The sequence below is a fragment of the Solanum tuberosum genome, unplaced genomic scaffold (assembly GCF_000226075.1).
Source record: "Solanum tuberosum cultivar DM 1-3 516 R44 unplaced genomic scaffold, SolTub_3.0 scf00344, whole genome shotgun sequence".
NCBI lineage: Eukaryota > Viridiplantae > Streptophyta > Magnoliopsida > Solanales > Solanaceae > Solanum > Solanum tuberosum.
The window spans coordinates 256353-274426 of record NW_006239273.1 but is presented as its reverse complement, the minus strand read 5'-3'; the positions used below and the strand labels follow the sequence as shown (position 1 = coordinate 274426).

Here is an 18074-nt window from a genome sequence, read left to right as displayed (position 1 = left end):
AACCCTAAAACTATAGTCATTTATGTAAGTTTTACAATATTTTATTTACATATCAATAAAAAAATCACTTATTTTGAAAAGATATTCTTCTTTCGTATCAAACACACTCTTTGTTTTATATTATAATAATAAAGGTGTTTCTACTAGCTTACACTTATCTTGATTGCTTTATTAACATATATTTTTCTTCGACATAGGTATCGAATAATATTACTTACTAAAATTTAAATAAATAAAAAGGAATTACTCAATATTTTATTTCTTCTCTTCCTTTTTTTCATCCTTTTATTTTCTTTTGAATAGCACTGGTATTTTCTTTCTCTATTCTAATATATATAAGTTTTATTTTAGTTTGTTTAAAAAAAATTAAACTATTAAATTTTAGCAACTCGTTTTACCTTTAATTATGTAATTTGTTTGTACTATCATCAACACATATTTTAAAATAAAAATATACGTGGAACTTTCATGACCATTTATTTAAAATATGAATTTTGATATTCTACATAAATTTTAGTTATCTGTTTCACCTTTAATTACATAATACTATCGGTCTATCACCATCACATATTATACTAATTTTAATACACACTACAATACTGTAGAACGAGATTGGTGGATAATTAGCTATAGATCATGGTGATTATGTGAGCTACACCAAAAAATAACAAATCATTTTCTTATCAATTTATATCCACTAACATATACATTTGACATTTTAATTCAATATTAAAATACATAAATACCAATGTATCATCTTCGTTTGATGGCTCCTTGGAGAGTCCAAGGTGGTTAAATCAGACATCATTTATCAAAAAATTATATTTTGTATATAAACAATTATATGAAATATATATGTCAAAAATTATTTTTCATACATATATATTAAATTTTGTATATGCTTAATGAAATTTTTGACTTCGCTGCGGATAAAAAAAACTAACCATAGTTATCAACTTTCCTCTGGTTGAAAGCTCCATGCTATCATTTTATAATTTATAAACGCTTGGTATGTTTCTTTTTTCTCTCCTTTCTTTTTCTTCATTAAATCTTTAGGTAAATTATTTGATGGCGATGACTAATAAAACTATAATCTTATGACATCGAAAGAGACGTGGCAAGTTATAATATTTTCGTTTCAATTTGTTTGTTATAATCTTTTTATCAATTCGCTTAAGAAATTATGTTTCTTCGCATTTTGGTAATTTGTCAATTTTAGCTTTCCATATGTTATAATATTTTCGTTTCAATTTGTTTGTTATAATCTTTTTATCAATTTGCTTAAGAAATGATGTTTCTTAGCATTTTGGTAATTTGTCAATTTTAACTTTTCATATGTTATAATATTTTCGTTTCTATTTGTTTGTTATAATCTTTTTATCAATTCGCTTAAGAAATGTTGTTTCTTCGTATTTTGATAATTTGTCAATTTTAGCTTTCCATATGTTATATTTCAAATCACAAAATTAAAAGATGTTTTAGTACATTATAGTAAAATTTAAGATCACAAATTCTGCTATATTCTCTTAAATTAATTTATGTCTAAAAACAACTTTAATTAATTTCTTATTATTGTGTAAAAGTTCAACCACTTCACTAACTATTATCAACTATTCTCTATGTTGATAATGATAATGAATTATAGATTCATATATAATATATCGACTCATGTCAAATATTTAATAGATATATTTTCTACACAACTAACTAAATTATTTGTCAATAACCGGTCACTAATTGTAATTGGTATATATATATGCTAGGTTATTATTTGGCTAAAAATAATTAATTAATTACAATAAAAGACCTAACATTATTTAATATGAAATTAATCATTAATTATATCATATGAGATCCCCATCAATTAGACACATGATCCAATGAAAGCAACAAAAAACAAGCATTATTATTTGGCTAAAAAATAAAAAAAAATCAATTTAAATTATAATAAGAGACTTGGCACTAATTAAACATGAAGTTAATTCTTTATTATATCATATGAAACTCCTTATCAATTGGATATATGATTTAATGAGACAGAGAACAAAAATGATCCTCATAATACTATTATTATTTTCAAGAAAGTAATAAGTTAATTAAATTATAATAAAAACATAGAATCATTAATTATGAGAATAATATTTTATTAATAAATCATATAAAAGCATTCATCAACTTAAAGTTGATTTGTTCTCAAGTAATTAATGATTTTGAGAACAAATTAATATTATGATTGTGTCCAAAGTTGTCTCAGTCATAAGACTACTAAAGCAATCGCTTGAACCCCAAATTATTTAAAGCCCTCAAATATAATTTTGTTTGGGTAGAAAATATAACAATAATTGTTTGTTTTATTTAATATAGAGATCATTGAAATAATTGAGTTATTCAGTTTACATATAACATATAAAAAATAGGGCATCTCTTTAAAGTTTGACTTTAGCTTTCCATATGTTATATTTCAAATCACAAAATTAAAAGATGTTTTAGTACATTATAGTAAAATTTAAGATCACAAATTCTGCTATATTCTCTTAAATTAATTTATGTCTAAAAACAACTTTAATTAATTTCTTATTATTGTGTAAAAGTTCAACCACTTCACTAACTATTATCAACTATTCTCTATGTTGATAATGATAATGAATTATAGATTCATATATAATATATCGACTCATGTCAAATATTTAATAGATATATTTTCTACACAACTAACTAAATTATTTGTCAATAACCGGTCACTAATTGTAATTGGTATATATATATGCTAGGTTATTATTTGGCTAAAAATAATTAATTAATTACAATAATAGACCTAACATTATTTAATATGAAACTAATAATTAATTATATCATATGAGATCCCCATCAATTAGACACATGATCCAATGAAAGCAACAAAAAATAAGCATTATTATTTGGCTAAAAAATAAAAAAAAATCAATTTAAATTATAATAAGAGACTTGGCACTAATTAAACATGAAGTTAATTCTTTATTATATCATATGAAACTCCTTATCAATTGGATATATGATTTAATGAGACAAAGAACATGTAATGATCCTCATAATACTATTATTATTTTCAAGAAAGTAATAAATTAATTAAATTATAATAAAAACATAGAATCATTAATTATGAGAATAATATTTTATTATTAAATCATATAAAAGCATTCATCAACTTAAAGTTGATTTGTTCTCAAGTAATTAATGATTTTGAGAACAAATTAGTATTATGATTGTGTCCAAAGCCGTCTCAGTCATAAGATCACTAAAGCAATTGCTTGAGCCCCAAATTATTTAAAGCCCTCAAATATAAAAAAAAATTTGGGTAGATAATATAACAATAATTATTTGTTTTATTTAATATAGAGATCATTGAAATAATTGAGTTATTCAGTTTACATATAACATATAAAAAAATATAACATCTTTTTAAAGTTTGACTTTAAGCCCTTTAACTTATTGAGACGACTCTGAAAATAATATATATAATTGATTGTGTCACATCTGCAGAAATCACACTCCTACAGTTATTTGCAAATCTAAGATATTTCAATTTAATAAACATTATGATTGATAAGAAGTAGTTGTCTTAATTAAATTGGAAAAAGACAAATATTATGCATGGTAGAGACAAATATTCTCTTATGTATTGTTTGTGCACAAAATAATTATCCTCTCATTAATTTATGGCTAATAAGCAATTTTGTTAGATACGCTTTAAAACAACTAGACTACGTGTCGATCATATACATATGCATAGAGAGTAGAAAAATTTATATGAGACTGAGGGATTATTAATCAGTCTTGTATTAGTTATTCCATATTTTGTTTCTGGAAAAAATAATATGTAATTTTTTTCATAATTTATACGTGTATTGATTGTATTGGTTTTAAAAATGCAAATCATAATATCATATTAATTTTATATATAAATAACTTACCTTCTAAGTCCTAATAGTTATCAAATCCAAATAAATGAAGAATAAAACAATAAAGAAAACATAGCAGTTAATAAAAAAATAATATAAAGTATAAAAATTATAATTATAACAACAACAACAAATAGTATGATAATCAAAATATAATAAACAACATACGAAAAAAACAACATATATACCATTTCTTTTTTATTGATATTTTTTTCATGAACTTTAATTTATATTGAATTATTATAATGAAACTCAGCATTATCAGATGAGGTGGAATTTGTAATTATTCCATTCTTAGCAAACTCTTTTCCAGCCCTGACACCTTCATGAATCACGATTCGCAAGTGTAGTATCAAAATGTTATGTGAATATGTATTAAAGAAATTGATGGATTTAATTTTTACATTAAATAATAATATATAATCAATCATAATACACTATATAATAATTTTTTTGAAAAAGAGAAAAAATCATCAAATTTAGGATGTTAATTTTTAGAGTATTCTTGAATAGAAAAATGGATGAAATTTTTTTTTTTTCGTTCACCTTTACTTATTCATTAGATTAAAACAATATATTCATTTTTATTTCTTCAGTTTAGAAAACTAAAAGATAATTTACTTGCTTTTATAAATAACTATAGTTACTTTTCAATACACTAAACTAATTATATTCAAAAAGTGATAAGATAAAATTACTTATTAGTCCTTAAAGTCACATATATCAAATTTAATTATATTGAATAAGTAAAATAAATCGAAACTATTTGTGAGTCATTTTTCATATGATAGGAATATGTTTAACCGTATCCTAAAATATGTCCAATCATGAATTGACATAGATTGCATCTGTCGGACACTTTTTAAAGATAAGTTTTTTTACCTTTGAATAGAACAACGTGCAATTAAAAAATAAAATCAGGCATATAATTGGACATGTAATACACAGTATTGTTTTTGGATCCTACATGTAATGATTGGTGTCCAAGTTGCAGAATCAAGGAGAGAAGCAAGTGAGATTGAAAAGAGAGGAGATAAATGAGAGAGATTTAAATAGAGAGATGAGATAAAAGATTGTATCAGGTAGTATCATGAATATACTTAATATAATTGATTTGTATCAATGAATACAATTATATCAAGTATATTAACAAATACGAGGTTTATCAATGAATAAGATTATATCATTGAATATAACTATATCAAATTGTATCAGATTGTATCAATGAATATAATTTATATTAATGAATACAATTTTGTCAAGTGTATTTGTTCTTTGTGTAATATTGGCTCTGTATCATGTGTTGTATACTCTTTTAGAGTACGATTGATTAGTGACGGAGCTAAAAATTTCGTCAAGAGTGTTCAAACTTTAAAAGAGTGAATAATTTTTTTTAGCGGAGTGGGTGCACAATTTCTTTACTGATGAGTGAGTGCATCATCCAAATTTAAAAATTAAATTACATATTATTTAATAACTAAATCATACGAAAATTTAAAATTATAAAATTATCAATGGTATAAATCAAACTAACGGAGAAAAGTCAACAAAAACAATGTTAGCAACTAGTTGAATAGACTTCCTCTAGTTCATGTTAAATGAATTGTTGAATTTTTTTCAAAGTAATTGAATTTTTCAAAGTCCAAGAGAATTGTTGGAACTATTTTTTTTTCATACTTACCCTTTTCTTTTAATAAGATTCTTTACTATTTTATATTTTCTAAAAGATGGTTTAGAAATAATCAAAAGAATAATAAAGAAAACTAATCTTTAATTTTAATATTTATCTTTAAAAATAATTTCTTGAGAATGTGTTATACCTAATGATTCATTTAATATTGATTGAAAATATATTTAAAAAAATCTTAATTATTAGGTTAATCAATTCATTGAATTAAGTGTAGTAGAAGTTTAAGGCAAGAGCCTAGAAACATAGAGATACATGGGTGGGTATTTTTTATTTTATTTTAAAAAAATTGTGTTAAAACATAACAAGCAAGGATCGAATCCAAGACCTCAATGATTTAAATGATTATGCTTACCGTCTGAAAAACAACTTCTGTTTTATATAAGAGTGTTCATTTTTTAATATTTGAATATTAAAGAAAATTTTATGCAATTTAATTTTTCTGTGAAAGGTGTTTGACTGACCACCCTTACTTAGTTGTAGATCCACCGCTGTGATTGATACATATTATATGAATATTGCATCCCTTTCTGCATAGTGAGAGTCTAAGTATGAAATCAAAGAGGAGAAGAGGAATAAGAAAGGTTTCAACCATGTCTCACCTATATTTGACAGAATACAATTGATAAACACACACAAAGCAAAATACACCTTCTATTGCAATCTAGAACGTCACATTAGGCTGAAAATACAGAGAGATGAAGATAGAGGCGAGCGAGAAAGGGTAGAAAGAGAGAAAAGAGGAAGAGATAAATTTGCTATATAATTATAACTATAACTATGAACTGTAATTTTTTTAACTATAGTTATATTTAATAAATACATATCACAGATTTGCATACTATGTACTTTTTCCTATTTATTACTGTCAAAATTAATTTAATTTTTTAAAAATTAGTCTAAATAAAATGACACATTTTTTATTTAGTTCTAATATTTTGACCTTAAACTTCCTATGTTACGTAAATGAGATGATTTAGTCACAAACATTTATGCTTTATTTTGGACCAAAATTTTAAAAGTCTTCATTTTGTTCTTAATCTATTTTTATATCCAATTAAATACCTTCACATAAATTGATGGGAGGGAGCAAGTCAAGTTGGCATTGATCCAACAAACAAAAAACATAAATTAGTCAAGTATCTATAAAAAAATAAATAGATTCTCTACCTATAAAGTAAGAGTAACATATATGTATACAGTATTATTTTCAGATAACATTTTATGAAATTACACCAGGTATATCTTTATAAAGCAAGCATAGACCGATTGAGAGTATCAAAAATAGATTTTTTATCTCTAAGATAAGAGTAAGGTCTGTATACACTCTATCATCCTCAGATTTCACTTTGTTGAATTACATCGAGTATATTTTTATTACCGATTGAAGATCTATAAGTAATAGACTTTCTACCTCTAAGATAAAATTAAGGTATGAGATTGTATCGGGTTTATTTTTATAGGATAAAAAAATATAAATTCATCGAGAATTTATTGGAAATAAGGCTCTCTACCTCTCATATAAGAATAAAATATATATACACTCTATTTTTGTGAAATTTGATCTTATATTTCTTTTTCAAAAAAAAACATAGACCAAATCGGAATTGACAACTACTAGTTCGTTTGTTAGTCAATTTGATTCTTCGAAAGTGCCCAAATGCATCATGTAATTACCTATAAGATGAAGACACTCAGCAGACAAAAACTCAAAATTATTTTAATCACAATGAAGAGATTGCCGTCTTCTACAATCAAAGAATATGGTGCAGTGGATGAGGCTATTCGTTTTTTAACTAAAGGTTTCAAATTCAAATTTTGAATATAATTGTTTTTTTTATAAAGAATACTTCACCCCAAATAAAGTCCTACTCGATATAAATTTAAAATAGTCAAATTTTAATATAAATATCCAACACTAAATGAAAAATATTTTTTTATAGAAAAATAGATTGACATCATCTTATTGAAATTTGAAACTCAAAACCTTTCACAATCCCAAGTTCTTGAAAGAAAGAAGTGTTGTAAAACTCCAACATCTGTGACACCTCCACAGAATAAGTCAATCAGAGAAGCAAATCACACAAAAGATTTAGGGTCTTTTGGTAGTGTAGATGTTGGTAACGTAAGAATTAATTATGAGTGAATTTATATATTATTTTATATAAGAATTAATTATATAAGGATCAATTATTTTTGTATTAGTCATTATATAGTATTATACTATGTATAAATAATATATAAATTCTTCATAACTTATGTATGTATTAGTTATGCGAATTTTTAAATTGCAAACCAAATACAGTATATATCTTATACATGAATAATTTACCTCCTAATCAGCTATCAAACATAGTAATTTTATGTATGCAAAATATAATACCTACATAATTTATATCTAAACTAGCTATCGAACGACCCTAAGGATGTGTGTGGTATTAATTTTTCAAAATATTTTCTCAAAAAAAAAAAGAAATTCATTAAAAGTCGAAAAAGTTGAATTCCTTTATAAAAATAGAAAAAAAATCAGTTCAATAAGTGTCATTCTACGTTAATGGTCTCCACTGACCCTTCAACCCGCACCCCCAACTTTCCTACATTCACTTCGTTTTTATAGCGTTTATCTAAATATACTATACAAATGTTCTTGAAATAATAACCCTTTGTTTACTTACTGTTTACAAGAAAATAAATAAGGGGTGTGTTTGGTATGAAGAAAAATATTTTTAGGTAAAATAACTTTTTAAAGACTTTTTACTTATTTTTTAGTGTTTGGTAAATAAGCAAGAAAATACTATTCCCAGTACATTTATATTTTATGTAGCAAAATATTATGGAGCCGAAATGGAATGAAAAGTGAAGGTTCAAGGGGGTGGGATGATCAAGGAGTGGGGGTTCGGGAAATAGATGGGTGATAAGGAGACAATAAACTTGGAATTCTACTTATGCAACTTGTTTTCCTTGGTTCCATTAGGAAAGTCGTTTTCTTTTATTTTTAAAGAACTTATTTTTCTAAAGTAAATGATGAAATTTGAATTTTTAAGTTGTATTTTTTGCTCATAAACATAAAACCCCATAAGTTGAGTAAACTATGTCAATTGTCTCAATCCTTTATACAATCTTATCAAATAAGCAAAAGTTCATAACAAAAATATGATACATTATCACAAAGTTATTCTAAAAAGACACAACATTTATTAGTCGAACTTTAGTTCAATAAAAAAGTAAAATTGAACATGTCCTTCCACATAGTACAAACAATCTTGTCACATTGAGCATGCATTTCTCAATATAAATGCTTTAAAGGTTGATAAGAGTAAAATTGTCGAGTGTAATGATTATAACCGATATAAATTGTTTAAACTTTAAAGGTTGGTAAGAGTAATAATATCAACTATAAATTTTGTTTACATATGAAATAAATGATTGGTAAACATAAAATGATATTTGAAAAATGTGAAATCGTGATATAAAATTCTCAAATCAAGCTTTTTGAAAAATTTGAGATTTCATCTGTCCAAACGCTGATTTCATTTCATAATTTCAAATTGCGAGATTAAATGGCATGTCCAAACGTTCACTTAGTGTCAATGATTAGGCTATCATACTCTAAAGGAATCCCAATGAAACACCATAACGTACAAAACAACAGTACACTTTTTCCCTTTAAATATGCCATGCTGTGTCTCTTCCCAAAGCAAAATCCCTTTTGATTCCATTTTGAACTATTATAGCTTTAGCACTTTGAAACTTGAGCCATTATAACAATTAACAAACATATCATATCCCATATTTGCATATACTTTCTATTAAGTCAATGATCAAACACCAACATCAAGCCATCCTTCCCCACCACCCTTCTTCCTCAATCTGTGATACAATGAACATTGATGAACCTACTTCTGATCCCATCTCAGAGTGGCTGGATAGTCCCTTATCATATTTTCCGTCGTTACTCGATGAGTCATATAGCATCGATGATTTATTCGATGAGTCATATAGCCTCGATGATATTTACGAGGACTCGTGGTGGGCTCCTAGTGAGAGTATAAACCAAGAAATACATATCAATAACAATAACAATAACAGTTTAACGTGCTTCGACACTAGCTTCCCTGTCACAGCCGCGAGCACTGTCTCTTTGGAACCGGTCATTTCAAGTCACCCTTCGCCATTGGATTCATCCAAGAAAAGGAAAGGGAATGATTCCGGTTACAATCCCAAGGCGTCCCGGAAGAATCAGAACCGTCGGATCAATGATGCAGATAAAAGAAGATCAACAGGACACAAGAAAGCAACACACAAGTCCACAGGAAATAATGGTAACAACAGAGAAGGAAGATGGGCAGAGCAGTTACTTAACCCTTGTGCTGCTGCAATTACTGCAGGAAATCTGAACCGTGTGCAGCACTTGTTGTACGTTCTGCGCGAGCTCTCCTCACTAAACGGAGATGCCAACCATCGGTTGGCTGCTCGTGGACTCCAGGCGCTAAAGTATTATCTTTCTACTCCATGCCCAACTTCACTATCTTCTGTTTCTGCTGGTGGTGTTGCTACTTTTGCTTCAACAAATCCAAAGTTCTTCAAGAACTCACTGATCAACTTCAATGAGATCAGTCCCTGGTTCCGCATACCCAATAGCATTGCAAACTCCTCAATACTCCAAATTCTTGGGAAACACGATTCATCCCAGAACCTACACATTCTTGATATTGGAGTTTCTCATGGTGTCCAATGGCCAACGTTGCTTGAGGAGTTGACCCATAGAGCAGGAGGTCCGCCACCATTGGTTCGTCTAACAGTAATAACACCTACCATAGAAGATGATCAACAAAGAAATAGTCCATTTGTAGTTGGTCCAGGTGGTTACAACTTTTCGGTGCAACTCCTTGCCTTTGCCAAGGCTATTAACATCAATCTACAAATCAACAGACTGGAAAATTACCCACTTCAGAATCTTGATTCCCAAGTGATAAATTCATCCCCAGATGAAATCTTGGTTATTTGTGCACAGTTCAGACTCCATAACTTGAAACACAACAATCCAGACGAGAGGACAGAGTTGTTGAAAAGACTAAAGAGTTTGGAGCCAAAAGGACTGGTTTTCAGTGAGAACAACATGGATTGCAGCTGCAACAGTTGCGGGGACTTCACAACAAGATTCTCAAGGCGAGTGGAGTACTTGTGGAAGTTCTTGGACTCCACCAGTGTAGCATACAAAGGACGTGAGAGCGATGGAAGGAGGATGATGGAAGGAGAAGCAGCAAAGGCTTTGACAAACATGGGAGAGATGAATGAGACAAAGGAGAAATGGTGTGAAAGAATGAGGACTGTTGGTTTCGTATGGAAGATGTTTGGAGATGATGCCATTGATAGAGCTCGTGCATTGTTGAAGAAGTATGACAACAACTGGGAGATGAGAGTTGATGAGAAGGATGGCTGTGTTGGACTGTGGTGGAAAGGAGATCCTGTTTCATTTTGTTCATTATGGAAGATAGATCCCAACACATGAGATGCACAAGGCTTTTAAGCATGAACCGAGTCAAAAGTCTAGTGGTAAATCTAGTGTCTGGAAGTATCTTCATTAGCTGTGCTTTGACACAGGTTCAGATAGTGCATTTGCAGAGGCAACAAGTCAAAAAATAGTCAAATTCATTAAGAATTTGATTCTAGGCAAGGTGGTCATGTACCTATAAGAATATATAGATGTGTAATAATTGTGTGTTTTGATGAAATAACCGAGTGTTTAGAACTCAAGCTTTTTTAGCAAAATGACTCCCTAGCATTGTAATGAATATTGTGTTTAAGGGTACAACAATTAGTCAGCAAAAAAATGTATGTACAGACAAACAAAATGCATGTTAGATTCTAGTATCTAATCCCCTCGGAACATCCACCACCATCCTCCCATGAGACAGTCAATGTAGTTTTCATCGCATGCTTTACAAATGCACAGCCACCTTCCCAGCATCAGCTACTCAAACTAACTCATAACTATTTGCTCCTCAAGAATCATATATCCTTACAGAACTATGAATTGTCTGCCTACATAAAGGACACTTGGGTGCTAAATCACGTTCAACTGACAAGGCACAGCGCTGGCAACATACCAGGTGTCCACACGGAACGAATGCTGAGCGCTTCCTCCTCATAAGGCATATCACACACAACTGACCATCGGGAACGTCTCCAGTTTCCTCATCAGCAGTAACCTGCAAATCATCGTCATTGCTTGCAGAACCCCTTTGTTGCTGGGCCTGCCTCTGGTGTCTCCACTGCTTCCATCGATTCCAGTTCCTAAAACATATAAATACCAATGAGAAAATGCGACCACTAGAGTAAATACTGATAACAATGCTGCTGATAAACAAGTTTCATTTAGCTTTTTTATTCATGCCATGTGGGAGGTTAAGGAATTTTTAGGCAGCACAACTAGAGTTACAAGTTTATGCTCATCCTGAGCAAAGTCTATGCTTTTTCCAGCCCGTAGTGGATTGTTCGAGCTGGTATAAGCAACGGAAGTTAAAGCTTTAAACACCATAAGGAACCATAACTACTGCCATGTTGCATGATTAAGAGAGTTTGGACCAGCAAAAGAAGGTGCTTGCTGTATAATTTCGGAGATTAGCCCCATAAAAATAACTAAACAAGCAGAAGAACTATTCACACGAGGATTTGGACAATCCTTCAACCCAACCTTTTTCATCAGGATGAGACGTGCAACATAAACACAAGAGAGGCACCGTGTAAATCAATAGCCATTGACAAATTTCCAAAGAGAGCAAGCAACATATTTTTGGCCAAAAAACTTGAAAAAAAAATTCAAAGATTTGAAAGAAGAGAAAGAAGAGAAAAGAGTAAAACATGTTTTTCCAAATATAAGAAACAAAGAGAACTTTAAAACTTGACAAAGAAGATTTGGCCATAAACTTTTTCACCCTGTTTTCCTTTCAAACTGGCATATCTCCCTTTTTTTTTTTTTTTTTTCTGTTTTCAGTCTTGTGGTCTAGAATATGTAAGCCAATTTCAAGGTTCTGCTCATCTGAAATATGCACCCATCATGATTCTTTCATGCTTAAGGTAGCTAGATGCATTATTCTTTTTGGCACGTGATGATGGTCCTACTCAAACCTCAATTGCATCAAAGATAAAACTATACTCCCTTAATTTAATAGAATGCAAGTACACTTGTCTACATCACACAAGTTCCATAAAGTAATATGTATCAAATAATTGCATACACGCTATGGCAACAATTGTAATCCAAATCAATCAACCAGCCCTCTACCCCAGTAGGATTTGAAGTTCACGTCGTAGTTATTATAAGTTGACTCATTTGATGCAGCCGCGAGATAAATTGCAGATGAAGTAGGGAAAGGAATCCACCAATTCTGGGACAGATGTGGATGACATGATTATTTAACAGGTAACCACTCAATAGCAGGTTCCTACAACCCTAACTCATGCTCGGTAAACAGAATCGTAAAATACGATATGAAACAATTAAGGATTTTGTCCCTACCTAGACCTCCCCACAACTCCAGTCCATGACAGGGGAAAAGGACAAAGAAGAAAAAAGAGCATAACAATGAGATCTTGAAGGCATGATATCCACAAAGGCTAAAAGTTCAAGTGTGTGAGAGACGCAACCAGTTTACCTCACAACAGCATAGCCAAGAACACCAACTGCAACTGAACCAAACACAACTCCACTCCACATCAGAACTTTTGTTTTGAAGGCAAGGTCTACCAGCATTTGATCCTTCGTCATGTCAGACCTACCAAAGTAAAAAATTAACACTCACAAATTTCAACAAAAGAAATTAATCAGGAAAACAAAAGAACACCAAGATTTTAAAACAAGGGAATCATCTTATATAAAGTATCAGATATGTAACATATGTTTGAAGATATAAAGCATCAAAAATGCAGAAAACACATGATTAGAAGTTAGATATTAAAAGAACCACATGCTCCAAGCAGAAAATATATATACATGTGCAATTTGTAGATAGACAAATACTTTACTGTGTATATCAACATGTGTATCAGCTTAATCAAGATCATCACCAGGACAGGGCATGCACTCTATTATTCAAACCTACCAATGAGTGTGCCACCCAAAAATGTTTCAAAACTCATGGTAATTCTTCCATAATGGAACTGACAAAAAATCTTATCATGTTTGAGCGCAAATGTCAAAATCTCAGGAAACTTCATTTAAAATTTTAAAACCATCTCATAAGAACCAACTCATGTTAGTTTTGTCATATAGTCTACCAATGACTATGACCTAGTAACACTACAAAGCCTGTGATAATTATAACCAGAAGTGTAGAGAAGAAGAGATTGTTATGTTTCTGTTAAATAGAAGTTGTGGCTCAAATAATAATGCTCATAAGAAATGTAGATGTGGTATTTAAGAAAACATTTAATATATTCTTTAATGCGGGGTCAGATTCAAGAATTTTCATTTCTTCTCATTTAAACCATTTTTTTGGAGTAAGGTAAACTTGTATTCTTCGCAATAATGGTGTGATGCTCATTTAAACCATTATTTATAATTTAGAAAAACATTTTTCTTCATAGGATCTCTCTTAACCTTCCTTCCTAACCCAGCTCATATATCTTTTATACATGATTAGATTCATACTTTAAGAGGACCTGTTGAATATCAAGTAATCAATTTCACCAATAAGATAAGGAGACTTACTTCACATTTAGAGTCAACAAAAAGACAATTTATCCCAGAGAGGTTTGAGGAAATTTCGGGGGAAAAATTAATGAATATGATAATGACAATAGTCAACCTCATTTGGTAGAACAACTTGTTTAGCTAGTGACAGATGAAAATGAAGTATCATAAAGTCTCATGGAAAGAAGAGTGTCATGCTTTATCAATTTATTAAGAGAACTACTTTGTAAACCTTCCTTACAAGAAATAGGGTAGGTCCTCGCATGATTTGATCTCCAAAATCCCATCTTTTGAACTGCAAACACCAACAGCGGTTATATCTTTTCCAAGTGGTAGAATTTTTTCTTCATCCAATACTCCAACCTTTGTGACAGAAAACAATATGTTACATGAGTTGCAGGAAGAAAGACAAACTTTAAAAGTTGTATAAGCAATCACAAATGGTCAAGAAGCCCATATACACAACATATTTTTCAACTCACTGGATAGTGATGACCAAAGAGTGCCTGGAGGAAAGTGAGAGGCGTAGCATGTAAAGGCCGCAAGTGATGATAAACTGTCACAAGAGGTAGGGGATGCCTTGAGCCATCCATATTTACATTAACATATTCCGGTTGCGGCCACTTCCCAGTTTCAACAAAAACAAAAGGAACCTGAGTCGAAGATAGAGAAGCACAAGAGCTTATATTATGAAAACAAAGAGAGCCAGTTTCAAGAACAAAAGGAACCTGAGTCGAAGATAGAGAAGCACAAAAGCTTATATTATGAAAACAAAGAGAGCCAGTTTCAAGAACAAAAGGAACCTGAGTCGAAGATAGAGAAGCACAAAAGCTTATATTATGAAGACAAAGAGAGCTACACAACACGTATTAGCAGGCAAAAGAGCAGCAGCTACAAATATGGAGCGTATTAACTAGATGTAAAGATAACAAGTAGGAAAAACTTTTATGCAGAGAAATTTGCAACCGAAACACAAGCCAGATAAGAGAAGAAGATATCGTTTATGCAGAGACAAAGTAAGAAAAGAGGATATCGTTTAAACCATTTTCTTCCCCAATTAAAATTGTATAGCAACTGAGCACTTACCCCATTATAACTTTTAGATTATGAATTTGAATTAATATTTATTTTTATATATATGGTTTTGGTTGAACCCGTAGCGTCAAGGTTGTATCCATCACTGTGTCTAGCACCCACAACCTTAAAATTCTAGATCCACCACTGACTACGAGTCATTTATTAAAGAAACACTCACTCAAGCCTTGCTTCTTAAATTTGAGATGGTTTGCACTAAAAGTGTGATCATTTGAGGAACATCCAGTCTGGACATCTCAGCATGTTATTCTTCCTATTCAGAACCTTACCTTGTACACGAGTACGATATACCTCCAAAGATGTCAAATAGAGAGCATAAAAATCCTAGATGAGAACGTTAAATTAGAGTGGAAGGAAATGATCAAAGCAGATAAATAAAGCATTAAAAATTCTAGAATTACAGCTTCCTACAAAATATTTTCACATAACCTAGCAGAATTTATGGCAAAAAAAGAAAATTGACAAATATTAGCAATACTGACTCAATATCTCTTTTGTGCTTCACTGGTGAAATTAAAGGCACTAGCAAAATTCAAGAGACCTGTGTTGCTGGAAAATTTTCACATTACCATTCTCAAAGAGGATGACTGTTGGTCCTTCCGGACTCTTGGAAATATTGAATACAGATCACCAGCCCATGAAAAGAAGCCTCTCCACTCATTATAGATACACTAAAATAAGACGGCAAACGAACATCAGTATCCTGCCAAAATTCACTAGAAAAAAAAATACACACAAAAACTAACAAAACAATAGCAGGCAAACATAGGTTGCAAATGAATTGGTTGTGGATCATATTTCCAGGTTAACAAGTAGCAAGTGGTTTCTATTTAAAGTACACCGTTCAAAGAGTTCTTTGAAAACTGAAGGATGTCCATCACCAGTAGATAATAGCTGTTGATTTTCTTTCAGTAACAGTTAATCTATATATTCACATGTATAAAACATCCAAAACATGTAGTTCCCCTTCAAAACTGTTAATAGTTGTTGATTTTTACAATGTAACAACAGCAACTTCTGCACATCAATTCCAAAAAACTTTGGATAAGCTATATGAATCCTCACAATCCATTTAGCTCTAATTTAACACATTTCATTACAAAAATAATTTGTATTTTAAGACATACTTCCTGCCTGCGACAAAGGGGTCATGAGGCGAAGCAGGAATTCATCCCCAGACATCCCTCCCTATGCTATTCATCAGCTTATCCTATAGTAAAGATTAGCTCATGTCCTCTCTCTATGTCTAGGGATTCCTTCGACACGGGCTAAGCAAAACATTGATTGTTCTTTCTTTTGATTGAGCATTAGCATTTAACTGAATGTAGGACAAATTATCACAAATACAAGAGCAAACCCTGCAGTTTAACCAAAGTGTGCAATCCTAGTAAATCAAGCCTTGTAATTCAAAACCATCACCGCGTTGTAGCACATGCCTAGAAAAGCCGTAATGCATCAAATATAGTGAGTATTCACAAATTTTAGATTGACCATCAACTAACTCTAACCGTAACACTAATCCTAAATGTGCACAAACAAGTTGAATACGAAATTTCCAGCTCGAATAAGGAAATTAAGTGCCTAAAAAAGCGTGAGGATTCCAGATAAATTGAGTAATTTAGCACTAATGTTCATGTTCCTTTAAATTTTTGAACATAAATTAAAATAAAACGAAAAGTGTAGAAGAATTACCGTTTGAGTGTGTTGCAATATAACGCCTTTTTCAGCAGAATTATGAGCTGAGAGAATATTAGCTCTCAAGCTCTTCCAGTTACCCTCAACGGCTGATTTCGCCTCCACAGTACCGCGAATGATCACAAGCTTAACATCATCGGATTGATTTGAACTTTCAGTGTTATTACTGTCGGAAGAGGAGAGTAATGAACGGAGATCGGACACTCCCAGCAACGGCGCGTCGTTGATTTTGTGAAGGGCCGAAGAATTGGCTTTGAATTTGAGAATACTCCGTACGGCAACGTAAGCTAGGGCTAAGCCAATAAGTGCGCCATCCGCCGCCATAGCTATTTGTGATAGCACGGCGGCCGCCGCTTGATCGTGTATTGACATGGCTACTTTCGAATTCTCGGTTGCCGGAAAGTGAAATTAGAGTGCTATTTGTATGGCTTGTTTATTGGTTATGCAATACCTCTTCTTCTTTTTCTTTTTTTTCTTTTCTAAAATTAATAATATGATTTTTTTTAATTTTTTTTTTCTTTTCTAACCCTAATAATGTGTTTTTTTATTTTTTTTTATCTAACACTAATAATATGATTTTTTTTGGGTTTTATATCCCGTGTCCAAAGCTCATATTAGAGTTTCGATTAATTTTTTTTGTTTCTTGTTCGATGTTTGAAGTCTACATTGGAGTCTCGGCGAAATTCAAATCGTACATTGCTAGGCCCATTCGGGATGACGATCCTAGCAGGATTTTCTCCATATCTAGGACTCAAATCTGAAACCTTTGGTTAAGAATGAAGCAGCCTCGCCACTACTCCATAACCCATATTGGAGAAAATGGCCAAATGAACCCCCAATCTATTATCGGATTTCCAACTACACACTTATACTTCACGGGTGTCCTATTATCCCCCTGACCTATTTTAAAGTGGAATTATTTCCTCTGAAATGTCATTACCAGGCGTGTGTCTTGTGGTGAAAT

General features: G+C 30.9%; 2 protein-coding genes across 3 annotated transcripts; one reads left to right on the top strand and one right to left on the bottom strand.

Moving 5' to 3' along the window:
* The first annotated feature begins 9167 nt into the window (after nucleotides 1-9167).
* On the top strand, nucleotides 9168-11296 carry LOC102586768 (nodulation-signaling pathway 1 protein-like). Its single transcript, XM_006361276.2, has one exon. The coding sequence runs from the start codon at nucleotides 9443-9445 to the stop codon at nucleotides 11135-11137; it is 1695 nt and encodes a 564-aa protein (XP_006361338.1). The 5' UTR covers nucleotides 9168-9442; the 3' UTR covers nucleotides 11138-11296.
* A 38-nt stretch (nucleotides 11297-11334) lies between these two features.
* On the bottom strand, nucleotides 11335-17573 carry LOC102586439 (mitochondrial ubiquitin ligase activator of nfkb 1-like). 2 transcript variants are annotated; one of them, XM_015315244.1, is made up of 7 exons: nucleotides 17108-17573; nucleotides 15985-16086; nucleotides 15111-15123; nucleotides 14803-14960; nucleotides 14562-14683; nucleotides 13284-13403; nucleotides 11335-11922 (listed from the first exon to the last, which is right to left on the bottom strand). In XM_015315244.1, exons 1-7 carry the CDS (start codon nucleotides 17480-17482, stop codon nucleotides 11631-11633), a joined length of 1182 nt encoding a protein of 393 aa, XP_015170730.1. In that variant the 5' UTR covers nucleotides 17483-17573; the 3' UTR covers nucleotides 11335-11630. The 2 variants fall into 2 exon arrangements, with proteins under 2 accessions (XP_015170730.1, XP_006361337.1); XM_006361275.2 differs by lacking the exon at nucleotides 15111-15123 and having other exon boundaries at nucleotides 14803-14973.
* Between the last annotated feature and the right edge of the window lie 501 nt (nucleotides 17574-18074).